At 34.1% G+C, this 17,283-nt stretch overlaps 1 protein-coding gene across 3 annotated transcripts; it reads left to right on the forward strand.

The window, feature by feature from the left end:
* Positions 1 to 1,054: 1,054 nt before the first annotated feature.
* On the forward strand, positions 1,055 to 14,110 carry LOC133777696 (protein ENHANCED DISEASE RESISTANCE 2-like). 3 transcript variants are annotated; one of them, XM_062217391.1, is made up of 22 exons: positions 1,057 to 1,835; positions 1,992 to 2,066; positions 3,039 to 3,092; positions 3,869 to 3,934; positions 4,192 to 4,289; positions 7,353 to 7,420; positions 7,498 to 7,614; positions 7,746 to 7,786; positions 7,883 to 7,983; positions 8,529 to 8,624; positions 8,874 to 8,938; positions 9,028 to 9,099; positions 9,930 to 10,085; positions 10,575 to 10,792; positions 10,878 to 10,917; positions 11,020 to 11,168; positions 11,285 to 11,386; positions 11,869 to 11,913; positions 12,045 to 12,185; positions 12,645 to 12,740; positions 12,889 to 12,990; positions 13,560 to 14,110. In XM_062217391.1, the coding sequence occupies exons 1-22, from the start codon at positions 1,695 to 1,697 to the stop codon at positions 13,665 to 13,667; spliced, it is 2,151 nt and encodes a 716-aa protein (XP_062073375.1). In that variant the 5' UTR covers positions 1,057 to 1,694; the 3' UTR covers positions 13,668 to 14,110. The 3 variants fall into 3 exon arrangements, with proteins under 3 accessions (XP_062073376.1, XP_062073375.1, XP_062073374.1); XM_062217390.1 differs by having other exon boundaries at positions 1,058 to 1,835; positions 4,186 to 4,289; XM_062217392.1 differs by lacking the exon at positions 12,645 to 12,740 and having other exon boundaries at positions 1,055 to 1,835; positions 4,186 to 4,289.
* The last annotated feature ends 3,173 nt before the right edge of the window (positions 14,111 to 17,283 follow it).

Raw genomic sequence — 17,283 nt, forward strand, 5'->3', positions numbered from 1 at the left:
GAATTCTTCGCCAACCAATACTTCACTCCATTGCTTGTGCTCCCATACTCGACAATTGTAACAACTTGATTAGTAATTTGACTACTCTTACCGTCTTTGCCAATGAAGACACCACTCTCGTACGATTTCAAACTATCGGTTGCCTCAATGCTAACCGCAACGGGTTGCATAGAAACAACCTTCACAAAGCCTCCTCATTGTTTGGAGACAAGTTTACGTAGTTGGTGAACCGTGTAGCAGATGCAACCAATAAGTATTTTAAGAGACTTGGCTATGGAATAATGATAGACATACTCCCAATTTACATATAAATCTTAGACACTATGATGTGTTAATTGTTTATAACCACATAGTTTAAAATGTAAGGGACTCACCAAAAAATATTAAATGGTTAATATTTGTGACATATCATAGTATATGTAAAATTTGTGTGTAAATTGGGAGTATATGTAGAATGACTTTTTTTGTTGCATGTTCACAACAAAATTTTATTACTTAATTATATTTATTAATGATAAAAAAGAATAAGAAGATGAAGATGAATATTCTTTTTTATTGGGAGATGGCCTAAGAAATGAATGAGATGTATAATATAACGTATAACCACCGTAACCAACCAGCCTTCCTTTTGCTTCCTACATTTCTTTCTTTCTCTCATAGTTTTTTTTGGTAGAAAAAGAAAAAAACTTGTGTCCCATTGGCAAAGTTTCTTTATCAAGCATTTATATACGGCAAGTAAAGTTTTTTTTTTTAATGGTTTTCACTTTTCATCATCTATTAAAGTTATACGTGGCAAGTTCTGTTCCTTCTCTTTCTTCTTTTTTTCGAAAGAAAATCCCGCTATAACAGCCGGCCAACATGACCTCACACAACATATATAGCGAAAATGACCCCATGCAAATTCGAGAACATATGAAATGCATAATAGAATTGCAAGGGCATCTCCGTCATTCTCTCAATTAAATCCCGATCGGTCGTCCTCTCTCATTTTTTTTTACATTTTATTATTATTTTTTAATTAAAAAAAACTCTAAAACATTTAATTTTTTTTAACTATTATCATTTTTATTTTTGTCACTCCCTCTCTCACTCCGGGCACGGTCGTTGCCTCAGACGCCACAAACACAACCATTCCCATCCTTCAATAATTTGGGAAAGGTCACGGCGCCAAGCCACCCTCAACCTTCACCAACCAATCCAAATCCGACACGTGTCGTGCTCCTTTCGAGGACACAGGCATTTCTTACGTACGTGGGGATCTCCCACCTTCAGCCGTCAGTAGAATTTCTCCCACTATTGATCGGCTGACTCTTTCTCACCCGTAACGACGTCGTTCACCTACCTTTGTTGTCGTTGTAGTCGTCTTCTACACCGATCTCTGCGTTTCAATCACTGCCGCCATTAACATCTACTTTATTTGCTTTCTCTTTCTTCTGACTCTGTTAATGCCGCGGAATTTGAAGAGCTAGATCTTCAGGAATTCGAAGGCAATGCTGTGAGTTCGAATTCTAGGTCTCGATTTGCCGAATCTCGGATTCTCCGGTTTGGATGATGAGCGATCAGGTCACATAGGTCTGGGGGTGCTGATCTCGCTGGAAGCTGAGGCTGCGATCCGAGAGCTTCCCAGTTAGCGAGAATATCTTTCGGTTTTTGTCAATCGCGATTGTGGAGTGTGGAATTTCGGGTTGTAAACGATGTCGTCTAAAGTGATCTATGAAGGTTGGATGGTTCGCTATGGACGAAGGAAGATCGGCCGTTCTTTCATTCACATGCGCTATTTTGTTCTCGAGTCTCGGCTTCTTGCCTACTACAAGAGGAAGCCTCAGGATAATCAGGTTTTTCTTTATTCTTTGGAAAAGTTTGGAATTTTATTTCAAAGCAATTATTCTTATGAACACACTTTTGTAAAGGGAGAGACACAAAAGTTTTTTTCGATAAGAAGAATCAAACGAGCTTTGATTCACACTAAAAAGTTTTGTTTTTTTTATTAGGTTCCAATAAAGACAATGTTAATTGATGGCAACTGTAGAGTAGAGGATCGAGGTCTGAAGACCCACCATGGACATGTGAGTTTCTGTTCTTTTATTGATATGTATTGTTAATTTTGGTTTTGAACATGAATTTATGTTTTCTTTTCATCTTTGACTTTTATTATATTTAATTTGGGGAATTTGGATTACGAATAGTTGTGATGGTTTATTTCTCAAACAAGAAAGTAACATTTGATTGTTGGATTGTTGATTTGACTTATTCTTTTTGAAATTCTAGTGTTTTAAGGTGTTATCGCATATGGTATTTTGGAGCTTGCCAGTTCTGGGTTTCTTGTTAACTGTTCGTCTTGAGATTAGCTTGTTGAATATATTCAATCTTTGAGCCATTGAATTAGAATATCCCAAGGCTCTCAGCAGAAATAGATCAATGTTTAACAAGGTTGCTCAAGTGGTTTGGTGAGTTTGTTTGAAAGTGGTGGAACGCTAACCGGACTAGCTAAGGGCTAACTATATCTTATATCTTGTTAGTAAATGGGGACTCTTTTGATTCTCTATTGATGCATTGTATACTTACCCTCTCTTTGGAATTCAGATTTTAGGAAGATAAAAAAAATGAATTCCAAAGAATTTTATTCTCTTGTTTGGATTAAAAAAAAGAGAGAGAATCTTCTTGAAACAATAGTTGTTGTTTTTATTGGTATGTTTTATCTATCTATATTTATATGTACGTCAAACATTAAGCTATTTTTCTACATGTACCTTTAAACCTATTTGTACATTGCGAACCTTTTCCTGGGCTACTTATTAAGGGCATAGATTGGGTGTGGCGTATTTGTGTCCAGCTTACACATAGTTGATATTAACTGTAATGGGTACTTCTGTGGTATTCATGAGCCTAATCAATATTCTCAAAAAGTCCAAGCTTACATCTTACAATATTTTCAAAGTTTGATATTCTCTTGGTTTAAGTTTTGTATGGTAGTGTTACTTTTAGATATTAAGTGATTTTACTTTATATTGTTTAATATTGATTTTTTTTTGCTGCAGATGGTTTATGTTCTGTCTGTATACAACAAGAAGGAAAAATACCATCGGATTACGGTGTGTGATTTATTCTGGGTCAAAATTTTGATTTTTCATACATTGTTCTGTATAATTAGGAATATTTAATCAACCGCTACATATTTAACTGCACTATCATTAAACAATCTTGTCATGGAAGCGTGCACATGTGTATGTTGATCTTTTGGTTTATGCTGAATGGACCTGTATTGAATGATCCACCTGGCTTTAATGGGTGCACTTTTTTTACTAAGTTTTCATTTTTTTTTTTTAAAATTCTAAAGTGTATGCTAGTATAGACTTGTGATGTAATTGAGAGCTGATTTGGGTCAAAATTTTAGATTAACATTTATTTCATAAGAAACTGATGTACTGTTGAAATATCTGCAGAAATTACAAACAGAAGGATAAGAGAGAAAATATTCCCCCAAAAATAAAAAGGGCTTGTAAAGAAAACCATGACCAGAGAAAAAAATTGCAAAATTCATTTCAAACTCCAAGTATATTTTTAACAATGTTGACATGGTCAATTACAAATGACCACAATAACAGAAATGTCCCCTACTGTTACTCTGATTCTTCCTGTGTTTAATCAGAAGAACTCGGTGTGTCTTATTTCCTCAGTTATTTGCATCAATAGAAGGTTATTTCATAAAATACCCTTTCATCTTGTTTTATGCAATTGGTCATTATTTGTTCGTCTTTTGCATGGTGATAGTTTTCTGAACTTCCAACTCCCAAGTGTTAAAGTTGACATTAGAAAATCACCTCTGAAGAATATAATTTTTTCCCCCTTATTCCTGGCCTTGTTCCAGATGGCTGCATTTAACATCCAAGAGGCACTGATCTGGAAGGAAAAAATTGAACTCGTAATTGATCAGGTATGTTTTACTTGAGACCTTTCCCATTTGAGCCTTAAAGCCTTTATCCTCATTTGCTCAAGGCCAAAATTTGCCTTCTTTGTGTCGGTCCAGAATAAAGATATTAGTTAGTAACTAATTCCTGTTATAAGCGTTTGTTTGTTTCCTTATTCTCTTCTTGGTCTATATAAGTATGTTCTTGTATTTACATATTTCCAGCTGGTTTCAATTCTGTAATCCAGTTTGGTCTGATTGTGTACTAATTTATGCAGCATCAGGGTTCAGAAGTTGCAAATGGTAACAGGTATACTTCTTTTGAATACAAATCTGGAATGGACAATGGGAGGACTGCTTCATCGTCTGATCATGAAAGTCAGTAAGTATCAACGTTGTTTCAATTTCTTTGTGTCTGGTTATGTTGGTATGTCGGAACTTTTCTTTTCCTTTTGTGGGTAAGATATATCAAGTTATAATGCCATGTTGCAAGATTTCTTTTAAACCACACAATATTAGTTAATATGTATAAAAAAAATTCCGAGTTGAACCAGCTATAATTTGTGGATTATGTTTGGTAATGGGATCTACTCTGGTGGTATTGGCCCCACTTGGATGCACTTTCAATTTTTTTTATTATAAAGATTGAAACCCAATTAAAATTTTGTTCATGCTTTAATTTTTAACGGCAATAAACTTGCTTTTGGTAAATCATTTTTAATTTTCAAAGACAAATTTGGTGCCGATTAAATAATATAAATAAAATTAAATATGATACATCCATGAATGCACCATATATGTCTAGTAGTGAAGAGTGTGTGAGAGAGAGAGGGAGGGAGGGAGAGATCATGTGGGGCTAGCTAAGCTGTTGGGTGGGTGTTGGTGAGAGAAACTAGGAATGAGGAAGAGAAAAATAGGAAAGAGAATGTGAAGTGAGATGAGAGAGAGAGAAAGGAGAGGGGGGGCTGGTGGGGAGTGAAAGTGAAGAGTGGGAAAGAGGAGATTTTATTTTGGTTTGGAATACCTACCATTGTGTAGGTTTTTTGCTTACTTTATGTATACCCATTGACTTCCTCGTCTTGGGTGGCTTTCTCTGCCTATTTTCTCTTAGAGAAATTGTAGAAAAGTTGTTTCTCATCTTGTTATGAGAAATATATAAATTAGGTGCACAACAAAACATATTATTCCCCACGATAAAAGTAAACAAATAGAATGAGATAATGAAACGGAAAGAAAATAAGATGGAAAAAAGTTGATCTTTTGAGTGTAGTTGTATATGATTATTGGCCAATTTATCATTTTGACATCAGTATGGTTGTACGGGGTAATTTCTCAAGTATGAATTTTGATCTGGAAAGATTAAGTGATAAGAATTCATATTTCTAAGGCTTCTAGATTACAATGCTTATTTCTAATTTTTCCATGGCAGCTTCCTGTAAGGTTGCCTTTGCTGCTACTATTTGTGTTTGCCTTGTTAGTCGTGATTCTTTCCTCCCAATTGAGGCATACGCCTCAAGTTCTTACTTCTTTTCCCTGTATGATAAAAAAAACAGAAAGATAGTTAACTGCTATATATAGAGCAGCACAAAATATAATAATGGTAAGATATCTTCCTTTGGGAAAAGAAAAGAAATAAAAGACAGGAAAATAATTTAAGGAGAAAAAAACAATGATTTTACATTTTGTAAAACCCCCATTGCACTTCAAATAAATTCAAAGGAAATGTTATCAAAAGTTTTATCATGCTGCTTTTTTATTCCACAAGCTTAAGCTTTGGTTCCAATTGGGGAATGACAATAGTTATAGTAATAGGTATGAGCATAGAATGAAAATAAAGAAAAAAATGATTTTAGTTGAAATTTTAGATTAGCTATGGAATGAATGCTTCAAATTTTCTTTGAACGGTAAAAAAACTTAATTGCCGTACTCATGTATGATTAAGTTTAAGGAAATGAAAAGAGTACAAGACGAAATAGGGATGATAATTTTACTCGAAAATCTATTTATCCATGGGTACCCTACCCATCAGGGTAGGGTATTACCCGATAAATTAGGGTTTTGGGTGAAGGTATACAAACATGTACCCGATGCAATGCGGGTTTAGGTTACGAGTATTGGTGTACCCAACCCTATTATCCGATCCTACCCTACCCGATATATGTATATTTATTATACTTATTTTTTAATATATATAAATTTATATGAATATAATTTTTAATATATCAAAAATAAAATTGTATAAAATAAATTAAAATATATATATACAAATATTTGTATATCTTTTATATTTAAATATATATCATACAATATATATTATAAATAATTAATATACATTTTGAATTATAATTTATATATTAAAAGTTAAATGTTCAATCTAAACTTATAAAATCAATTAATCTACACAAGGTACATATTCTAAATCTAAATATAATGTAACTTATTATTGTTTAGGATCTTTAATATATTATATTTTAATTAATTTTGCAAGTATATATAATATATCATATTACTTTTTACAATCTCTAATACATTATTTATATTCTTATTAAGTTTATAAATCTCAATAATGTACACTATATTATTAATTTTTACTATCCTTAATACTTGATACATTTTATATATTTCATTTAAATCTTATAAGTATAGTATATTAATTTTTTTTCATGTACTTTTTTATTTTAAATTTTATTAGGATAGGGTTAGCTGTGGGTATCCTATATCCATTAGGGTAATACCCGTACCCGACCCGCAAAAAATTGTAGGGTAATAGGATAAGGTATGGGTAAAACTGTTTTTATAGGGTAGGGTCGTGGAATAGGCATACCCTACCCATACCCTACCCGTTGCCATTCCTAAGAGGAAAGAAGAGAGATGAAAGGGTGTAGAGGGAAGAGAGAAAGTGGAAAGACAGTGAAAGAAGAAATTTTGTAAGAGAGAAAGGGAGAGTGAAAAGTTGTGAGAGGGAGGAGAGAGAAAGTCAATTAGGTAGCACTTAATAAAAATTGAAGAGAGATAAATAGCTATTCTATATGTTAAAAGACCAACTGAGCAAAGTTTTGTAAATGTGAAATTAAAATAAAAACTTCTTATTTTTCACGGTTTCGAGGCTCTTGAATAACCTTTGGGCTTTCTAGTAATTTTATTTGCTCGACCTATTCATTGTTTCTCCCTCCTAACCTATGATATACTTTCTGGTCGCAGCATATTGACTTTGGATTCTGTACCACTTCTTCATATTGGCTTACATATATCTTAATTAGGAATCCTCTCAGTGACTCCTAGCATGTTGCCTTGAAAGTTGTTTTGCGAGTTCCTGTTTTCATTAGCGGGCTGTTTATCCTTCATTTATTTGTTACTTTTATGCTTCATTGTATGGTTTTAAAAGTACAAATGCCTGTCATATTTGCCACCATGATGAGTTAAATAATCTTTCAACTTTCTTTAGGTTCAGTGCACAAGAGGACGAAGATGAGGCTCATCCAAATTTATTACGGAGAACGACAATTGGAAATGGTCTAAATTTCCTCCTTTCTTATTTTGACACTACTTGTTTTATCCAATTTCATTCTTATTTTTGTTGTAAATGGCAGGCCCTCCAGCGTCCATTTTTGATTGGACAAGGGAGATAGATTCGGATTTGTCAAATCAGAATATTAACAATCAGGCATTTTCTAGGAAGCTTTGGCGTCTTCTTCAATGCCAAAATGGTAAATACCTTTTCCCTCATCCAGTTTCTTTTTATTATAGTAGGTTTTGCGACTATCTAGTTCAAGTAATGCAATCTTGATGTACTAGACACTTGATGGTGTGACTGTCTTATGTGTCTCAATATTGCCAGGGCTTCGAATTTTTGAGGAGCTGCTTGAAGTTGAATACCTTGTATGTGTTAATTTCCTTTCTTTTTCTGCATAATAGATTTTGAATGAATTGGACTTCTTTAGACTACAACCATCCTTAACAGATTTGTGTATGCAGCCAAGGAGTTGTAGCAGAGCAATGAAGGCTGTTGGTGTGGTAGAGGCTTCCTGCGAACAAATATTTGAGCTTGTAATGAGCATGGATGGAACTCGGTTTGAGTAGGTGTTTTCCTGTTTCAGTTAGAACTTTTCAAAATTTTAACCCTTGTAATCTCTATTCATTAATATCATTTGGTTTTGTCTTGTACAAAAAAAAAAAAAAAACATATAGCAGGTTATTTCTCTCATTATTTCTATGCATACCTTATTCTTCTTCCAGCTCTAGATTTCTGTTGCATTACATTTTTTGAAATATGAAAATTGTACCTACTGTTTCATTTGATTAAATATGTTTTAAATTGAACTAAATTGTTCAGAAAGTTAGATCTACATGTTTCCTGTTTGTTTTGTGAAAATGTGCATAATTAGATGGTTTATGTTAATGGCATAACTTGTTTTAATATCCATTATGAATCAATGTGCCAGGCTCTTAAGGTCATCTTTATAAACTTAAACCTTTGGACTTGCATATGTATTGAATTTCTAGTATCTAGTTGTTCTTGTTTATTCATAGCTGCAATTCCTAATAAGCATCTACTCAATAGTTACCTTGTGGGTATATCTTGTTGTGTTTTGTTTTCCAATATATTCTTTTATTGGTGCAGGTGGGACTGTAGCTTCCAGTATGGTAGCTTAGTGGAGGAGGTAGATGGTCACACGGCAATACTCTATCATAGACTTCAGCTGGATTGGTTTCCAATGTAACTATATGTGATTTTAAACCTTACTTTGCAGTTTATTTTTGTATTTTGATTACTGAATTGTTAGAATATTTTTCTTTTTGAATCCATTGAGTTCATTTTAAACCTTTGGATATGTATATTTGGTTGAAGTTCTGTGATTATACTTGTAATTTATGTGAAATCATAAACGACAACCTTTTGACAATTTGAGTTCTGAAATGTTTTGTAGAAGTTTGGTTTGTTATAAAATAAAGATTTCTATTGCAGGGCTGTGTGGCCTCGTGACCTTTGCTATGTCCGTTATTGGCGTCGAAATGATGATGGGAGTTATGGTAGGCAATTTATTGTCATCGTGTGTCGAACCTTTCTTTGTTCCTTCCTGTTGCATAATTTATCAAGATTTGTTTTTGTTGTCATGCAGTTGTGTTGTTTCGCTCTAGGGAGCATGAAAATTGTGGACCCCAGCCAGGATTTGTTCGGGCACATATTGAGAGTAAGCACATTTAAACAGGTTCAAGTTTTAAGTGATGAGAACTATTTACATATTTTGTTACTTCACTATGGAAGGGTAGTCTTTGAGGAATCATTTTTCTTGCAATTTGAATTTTAGACGAAACTTAAATGATATAGAAACTGAGGAGTTTATTTATCGCTTTGCTTTTTTCGTTTCTTTTTTTTTAAAACATTTTTCTTAATGCTTCTCTCCTTGATAAAAGGATTTTGATGTGACTTGTGGGTTTTCTTGTAAATCACTCTTGACCAATATAGAAAATTCCCCTAATTTCAAGCCTCTTAATTTCATTGGAAATCATCTGCTCCTATGATAATTAAATCATTTGCCTATGGTCCACCTTACTGTACTTCCTTCGTGGTGTGATGTGTAATTAGAGTGAAACAATAGATAATCCATTTCTGCACTGTATGAAGGCAAGAACTCTTTGGTATAGCTCAGAGTATTTCCTGGTAAATGTGAAACTTTAATTATTGGAAAAATGGTTTGATTTTAGCAAAGAAAAAATGACAATGGTTATGGAATTGCTTGGTGGTAGCTACTGTGTGGGTTATTTGGTTGAAAAGAAATAGTTGGATCTTCTAAGTAATAGAATTGGATGTGGTTCTTTATGGGATATTGTTAGTTTCTGTGGCAAAGGAATGTGAGGATTCCCCCTTTTCCATAATTTCTCATGAATGGAAATATGACATTTTCTAGATTGAGTTTTTGCCTAGTTCTTTTGGTGATTTTACTATGGTTTCCTATGGGAGGATGTCTATCCTCCTCTTTGTAATAATGTCTTGCTCAATCAATTATTCTTATTTTCTCAGGTGGAGGGTTTAACATTTCCCCTTTAAAACCACGAAATGGGAGACCCAGAACACAGGTTCAACATCTTATGCAGATTGATCTGAAAGGATGGGGTGTGGGTTATGTATCATCATTTCAGCAGCATTGTCTTCTTCAGATGTTAAATAGTGTAGCTGGTGACTTCCTAATTCTTTTTTTTTTTTTCAATTCTTATATAAGGTTTTGATGCTTTAGTTGATAACTATTCCCTTCTTTTGGCTGTATCAGCGTGTTTATCATTTTTAATGTGATTATATCTACTCTTTTATGTCTTTTTTAATCCTGTCACCAGTAGTTTTCAAACACTTTCAGAAGGGAATTTATTTAGAACATAGGGGTGAATGTCAAATTTATTTATTCTAGAAGATTATTTTGGAACTTTGCTTGATTGTGTGTGCTATATATATATATTTCTGGTATCTTAGATTCTTTTACATATTTTGGTCAACCAAAAATAAAAAAAAAAGAATAATAATTAAAAAAAAACAGAACGGATGGGGGGAAATAAATGGATTCTCCTTTTAGAAGAATTCTAAATTTACTATTTGATCTTGTTTGTTTTAATGGATGATTGCTTTCTTAGAATGGCAGCAATTCTTTTTACCAAAATTTACATTTTATGACAGGATTACGTGAGTGGTTTGCCCAATCCGATGAAAGGAATGCTCCTCCCAGAATCCCTGTTATGGTCAATATGGCTTCAGCATCTGTTTCGTCCCATAAGAATCAGAAGCTGCATGAGTCTTCTGTCCATTTTGACAGTTCTGCAAACCGAAATTCAGTGATGATTGATGAATACTCTGATGAGGATGAGGAATTTCAAATTGCTGAGGCTGAGCAAGAGGTTTTAATCCATGCTTTTGGTTCTGAAAAATGCTAATTATTTACTTAGTATTAATGAGTTAATATTTGTGTGGTTTGTTTTCCAGGCGTATCGAAATGGACAAGAAAGTGATATGAAGAAAATAGGTAGAACTCTGCAGTACATGTTTTGTTATATTACGTTTGTACTAGAAATTGAGTAGGCTCCAGTAATTTAATCACAATAATTTTCATGATATGAACCTATAGAAGAAGAACCAACAGTACCAATTGATTTATCATGTTTTTCGGGTAATTTACGGCATAATGACCGTGATAATGCCCGTGATTGCTGGAAAATTTCTGAGGGGAACAACTTCAGAGTCCGCAGCAAGCATTTTTGTTATGACAAATCCAAGGTTCACTTCTCTCCCTTCTTATTTCGTTCTGTATAGATTATTTGATTATTTTTCATTAGTAGGACCTTTTAATCTTCCTCTTGATTAATTACTCCATTGGCAACATATACTTGAAGATTCCTGCTGGTAAACATATAATGGATCTGGTTGCCGTTGATTGGTTTAAAGATACTAAAAGAATGGACCATGTAGCAAGGCGTCAAGGATGTGCAGCACAAGTACGTATACTAAGCAGCTTCATTTTGGCTTCAGGGATCATTTCTGTTTTATTTTCATACACTACTATGTTCCTCTCTAGATAGTATAGTATATCGTTTTTATGTAGATTATTTAATGAGACTCTCTTGCTCACTTCGTGCATAGTTCTTCCATTTCCATGATGATATTGATATGTAATTAAATTGATATACAACTTATTTAATGTGTTAATATTTAACTTCTAATTCTAATGCAATCCAATATGATTAGGTTGGCTAGAAATGCAAAGGGAAGAACAAATATTATTTACTAAAGCACATTTAACCTGTATCCCATTTCTTTTATAAAATTCATCTCTCTCTAGAACAAAATATCATTTACTAAGGTGCATTTGTTTTCTTGTCTCATTTCTTAATATAAATAATCTCTCTTTACTATATACACGTTTTGATGTAATTGTTACTCTTGTTTGTTATGATCTTTTGTGAATCTGTCTGTATAGGTTGCATCGGAGAAAGGGCTTTTTTCCTTTATTGTAAATCTGCAAGTAAGTTGTGTCTCTTGTCATCTTGTACTATTGTAATTTTTTGTTATATACAAATAAAATAATTTCCTGTTTCTATTTAAGAATCCACAATAAAGTCGGAGTTTATAAATGAAATAATGCTACTCCTACAGGTTCCCGGATCAACCCATTACAGTATGGTCTTTTATTTTGTCACTAAGGAATTAGTACCTGGTTCCCTCTTGCAACGTTTTGTTGATGGTGACGATGACTTCCGCAATAGTAGACTGAAGCTCATCCCATCAGTTCCCAAGGTATTGTTTCTGAAACAATTTGATTTTGTTAAAATTTATTCATGTTTAGTAACATTTTTCTGGTTAAATACAACTGTCGAATGGCAAAAGCTTCAGCTGGCACTGGCAGAAATTTGTTGCCAAACTCATTTTTTCAATAGTTTCAAATAACCCTATCTTAACCACTTTTTAACCATATTCCAAGCATTTAATGTTCTGACTTATGAGTAGGAGGTTAGTCCTCCCTTGCCTTGCGACCTAGGTATTCCTTTTCTGGCTGCACTTAAAAAAAAAAGAAAAGAGTTTTCTACCAGTGTATAGCGAGAAGCCATGGCCCAGTGACTTGCTGAAATTAACGCCGAGAATCCTTGTTTTCTAGTCAGGCATCACTACAGCCAGGAAGTGGGCGAGCTATCTCACTGAGGCTAGAATAGATTATGTGATTTGCATTATATTGATTTCTTTTATGAAATCCTGCAGGGTTCATGGATTGTTCGGCAGAGTGTCGGTAGTACCCCATGTTTATTAGGAAAAGCAGTTGATTGCAACTATATTCGTGGTCCCAAGTACTTAGAGGTCAAAACCACTTGCATTTCTCAAATTTATACACTGTATATTTATATACTTACACCTTATTATCATTATATTCACATATCTGATTCTAGACAAGATTTTGACAAGTATTATACTTGTTCATGATGGACTGATACAGTTATATTTGTAGATTGATGTCGACATAGGTTCTTCAACTGTTGCTAATGGGGTTCTAGGGCTGGTAGTTGGAGTGATTACGACATTGGTGGTTGACATGGCTTTCCTTGTACAGGTATGTTTGTTTCATACAAGTTTATAATAGCTTATTTAATGCCCGCTAGACTTACATTGTGTTAGCACAGATTTAATGTAGAGCTATTAGCTAAGTACAAAGTCTAATATATTTAAATGTGCACCAAAATTTTTACTGAGGAGAGTAAAAGGTGATTATTTGGGGGTTTTATTCGCTATGATTTATTTATTTCCGGAGTTTGATACAAAGTTAACCCACCTCTTTTAAATGATAATAACGACAAAATATTTTAAAAGATAAGACGAGACTAGGAAAAGGACTAAGACGAGCTATTTTTAGCAAACATGGAAAATGAAAGAATTACATTACAGTAGTTTTTTATTTTTATTATTATTGTTATGATGTATTTTTTAAGTTTTATTGCATATATGCTATCAAAATGTTTTGCAAATTAGCCAAAATGGCTATTGAATTTTATCAGTAGAAGTTTAAGATTACTCTCATTCCATTTTGCCATGATGGTGGAGGTATTTATTAGCAGCTTTGCTGCTTTATTTGCATAATTGTGTCACAGATCTGACCTGGTTAATGGTTTCTTTACTTCACAGGCAAATAGTACAGATGAATTGCCTGAACGGCTAATTGGTGCCGTACGTGTTTCGCATATAGAGCTTAAATCAGCAATAGTCCCAAAGCTGGAGCCAGATCCATCCTGACTAACCAAGAACACTTCACCTTACAGATTCCATACAAAATCATTTGTTTAAATGGGCATGCATGTGATGCATCCTGTTTCATTGCTATATGTCAATATAGAGCAATGAACATCATCAGTTCTTTCTGAGATTTTTTTGCATAAAATAGTGTTAAGTGTTCATACTGTTAATAAGTTTACATACTTAATTTTGTTCATATTATTTTTTCCCCTCAATTTGAAATGTCTTCATTAGAGCCCCTTCTATACTTGACACATATGGGCAAAAATGAGTTTAGGTGTTAACAAGTATTCTAGGTGATAGAGAACTGGCTTCCTCCGCTTGAGGAGAATTCGATGCTATATTGTGTTCAAGTTTTGGTATGGTGATGCCATATTTGGAATGTCGAACTTTCTTTTATAAAGCATTACACGATGAAGAAATGGTGACATTCATTCTTTTAATTTTTTTTATATATATATACATAATAAGTAAATCCCGTGATTCATTATTTTGTTGGCCATTTGATTTTTTTTTTTTTTTGGTTCCAACTAAATATATTTCTTAGTTATATGGATATGTCCAAAAATCATATATGCTTTTGGAGAGACCTTCATACCTAGGAATGCTCCTTAGGGAGGTGACCTGGTGACTTAGGAAAGCAACATGATCCCCAGTAAATAGGGGCTTAAGTTGTGTACTCATTTGCCTTATCAAGGCTACTTATTAATAAAACAATGTTTATCCAATATTTGTATGTGTACTTTCTTATTGTCTGTGTTGTTTGTTTGTTGTTATTGTTAGGTCATTGCGTGCCACTTGCATTTATTGTATGCTTATGTGTTGTGTGGATATTATTTATGGGATGGTTTTTTTTGTGCTTGCTCATATTTCGTTATTGTCTGTTGCATGTATGAGATATGTTCGTGGCTAACCAGTGAGTTTGTTTGCTAGTGGGCGTGGGTTTTAGGCTAACTTGTTAGCTTGGATGAGCGAATTGAGGTAGTGGAGCGCACATTGAGAGACCAACAATATGCCATGAATGACATTATGGAGGACTGTCAGGCATCAGTTGGAGCGCTCAGAATTGAGACGGTTGAGTTATCTGCAAAGCTAAACCTAACCATGCGAGCAGTTGGGAACGCGCTTGTAGCTAGGCCCATAGGTATGGAATATGGCTGAGTCAAAGTACATGAGTTGAGGACCTACAATGGAGCTAGGGACGCAAAAGACTTAAAATTTCCTCTTTGGCATGGAACATTACTTCAAAGTTGTGTGGGTCGAGTTCGAAGGAAAGGTCGCAATGACTACCATGTACTTGTCTTGCCATGCCAAGGTGTGGTGGAAGACAAAATATAGTAACATCGAGAATGGTAGATGCACCATTACTACATAGGGAGATTTAAAGTAAGAATTGAAGATAGTTTCTACCAAAAAAACATCGCTTACATGGCTAAGTGCCAATTGAGAGACCTTAAACAAGTCGGGAGATTCTGTGAATATGTAAAGTAGTTCTCAGAATTGATGCTTGACATAAAGGACATGTCCGAAATGGACAAGCTCTTTTGTTCCTAGAAGGACTAAAGTTGTGGGCAAAACAAGAGCTTTGAAGGCAACGGATGACTGACTTGGCCATTACTCAAGCTGTTGCCGAGCGGTTGACAGATTACACGCCAAAGAGTACACAGTCGAAGAAGACCGTCCTTCCAACCAGCTCAAACAATGTTGGGAGTAAGAAGTCAGGGAAGTCGTGTCAGAGTAAGAATAAGGGAGGGGAGAAGAAGACAATAGAGCTCAGTTCCTCCAATAGGAATGACACTGCCATAAGGAAGAAGCCTCTTACATGTTGGCTTTGTTAGGGGCCGCATAGGGTATCAAAATGCCTTTACAAGTCCAAACTAAGTGTCATCCAGGCGTCCATCGCTCAATTAGAGCAATGTGACGAAGATGAAGACGAAGAGTACGCGCACAAAAGTGTTGTTCAAATGTTGAATGCTCTTAAGAAACACGGCGTTGAAGGGAAGAAGACCATTGGGAATGGGTTAATGTTTGTAGAAGCTACTCTAAATGGCAAGTTGGCCAACAATGTGATTGACATAGACGCCACACATAACTTTATCTCATAAGTCGAAGCCAAACATTTGATGGTCACAATTGGAAGTCAAAGCAAAGGCCTTAGCCACAACGGGAACGACCAAGGAGGTGAAAGTGAAGATCAACACGTGGGGGAGGGGGGCAAACAGATTTAGTGGTTGTCCACATGAACGACTTTGATGTGGTCTTAGGGATGAAGTTTTTGACTAACAAAGGAGTCATTCTTATTCCAGATATCGGGAGTCTGATCATAATGGGGGAGAATCATCGATGGTGCCCATGAAAGTGATGCAGCCCCCTGGAGTCAAGCTCTTATCAACCTTATCGTTCAAAAAGGGTGTGAGGAGGCAGGAGCCCAGTTATGTTGTCGTATCCGCGATGTTCGAGGAGAAGTTGGAGGAGATTGTTCTGCCTGAAATCCAAATTGTCACAAAGATGTATGTAAATGTAATGTTAAATAAACTCCCCAAAGTATTTCCACCAAGAGGGATTTGTTAGGGTTGGTGCCCTAAAAGCATGTAATAAAACATATTTGTTTGGAATTAAATAAAATTACATTTTCTTTATAATTGAATGTTAAATTATTGTTGAATAATTAAAAATATCATAAATTTCATATTCATTAATCAGAGTATGATCTCGTATGAGTACGAGAGAATTCAGATTATAGATAATGAATAAAATTGTCAACAACATATTAGAGTATGAAACATTTAATCAATGGTTGCTAGTACGATTTACTAAGCATTTTTTTTTGTTAATGTGTGTAATTTAGATCAGGATTGTTGATGTGCATAGACATCTTAGTAAATGTACTTTATATAATTAAATTATATATGATTGGACTGATGTGAATTAATTTTTTGTTATAAACATATCGTTTTCCATAAAGATTTAATTCATATAAAAAAGATGGTCATATGTAGATCAGTTTGAATCCTGAGTAGTCATGAACTCTTGTTTATGTCTATTGAGTCTTTTTATGGACTCATTAAGGACTCTTAGTATAATGAGACTAGTGACTTTTGTTTTTGATATGAATGGCTGAGAACATGTTACAAGATATGAATTCAAGTTTTCCTAACAGATCCAATATTGGTTCTCTCAAGGGTTAATTATGGAATTGAATAATTATTGAGCTCAAATTTCTAATATGATTATAAATTACCTGCTCACTAGTGATTTAATGGTACTTAAGGAACAAGAGGTAATTAGAAAAGTAAATCGGTAATTTTAACCAACTCTAAATAGTGAACCAATAAATTGGAGGATAGACCTAAATGAAGTGATTATATTAATGGAAAAATTGAGATAATTCTGTAAACAGAATTCTATAATTATTAAGAGTGCAATTTCATATTTATAGTGGAGTAATAATGGAATTCATAAATAAGATTATTTAATTAAAATGTTAAATTGATAATTTGGTTTATTGGAGTGTAGAATTATAGGTTCATGGTCCCCAAGTTACCTATATACTACTCTGTTAAGGGTGTGGATATAATTGACAAATTAAAATGTGAAAATGACTTGATTGTCAAGG

The sequence above is a fragment of the Humulus lupulus genome, chromosome 5 (assembly GCF_963169125.1).
Source record: "Humulus lupulus chromosome 5, drHumLupu1.1, whole genome shotgun sequence".
NCBI classification, from domain to species: domain Eukaryota; kingdom Viridiplantae; phylum Streptophyta; class Magnoliopsida; order Rosales; family Cannabaceae; genus Humulus; species Humulus lupulus.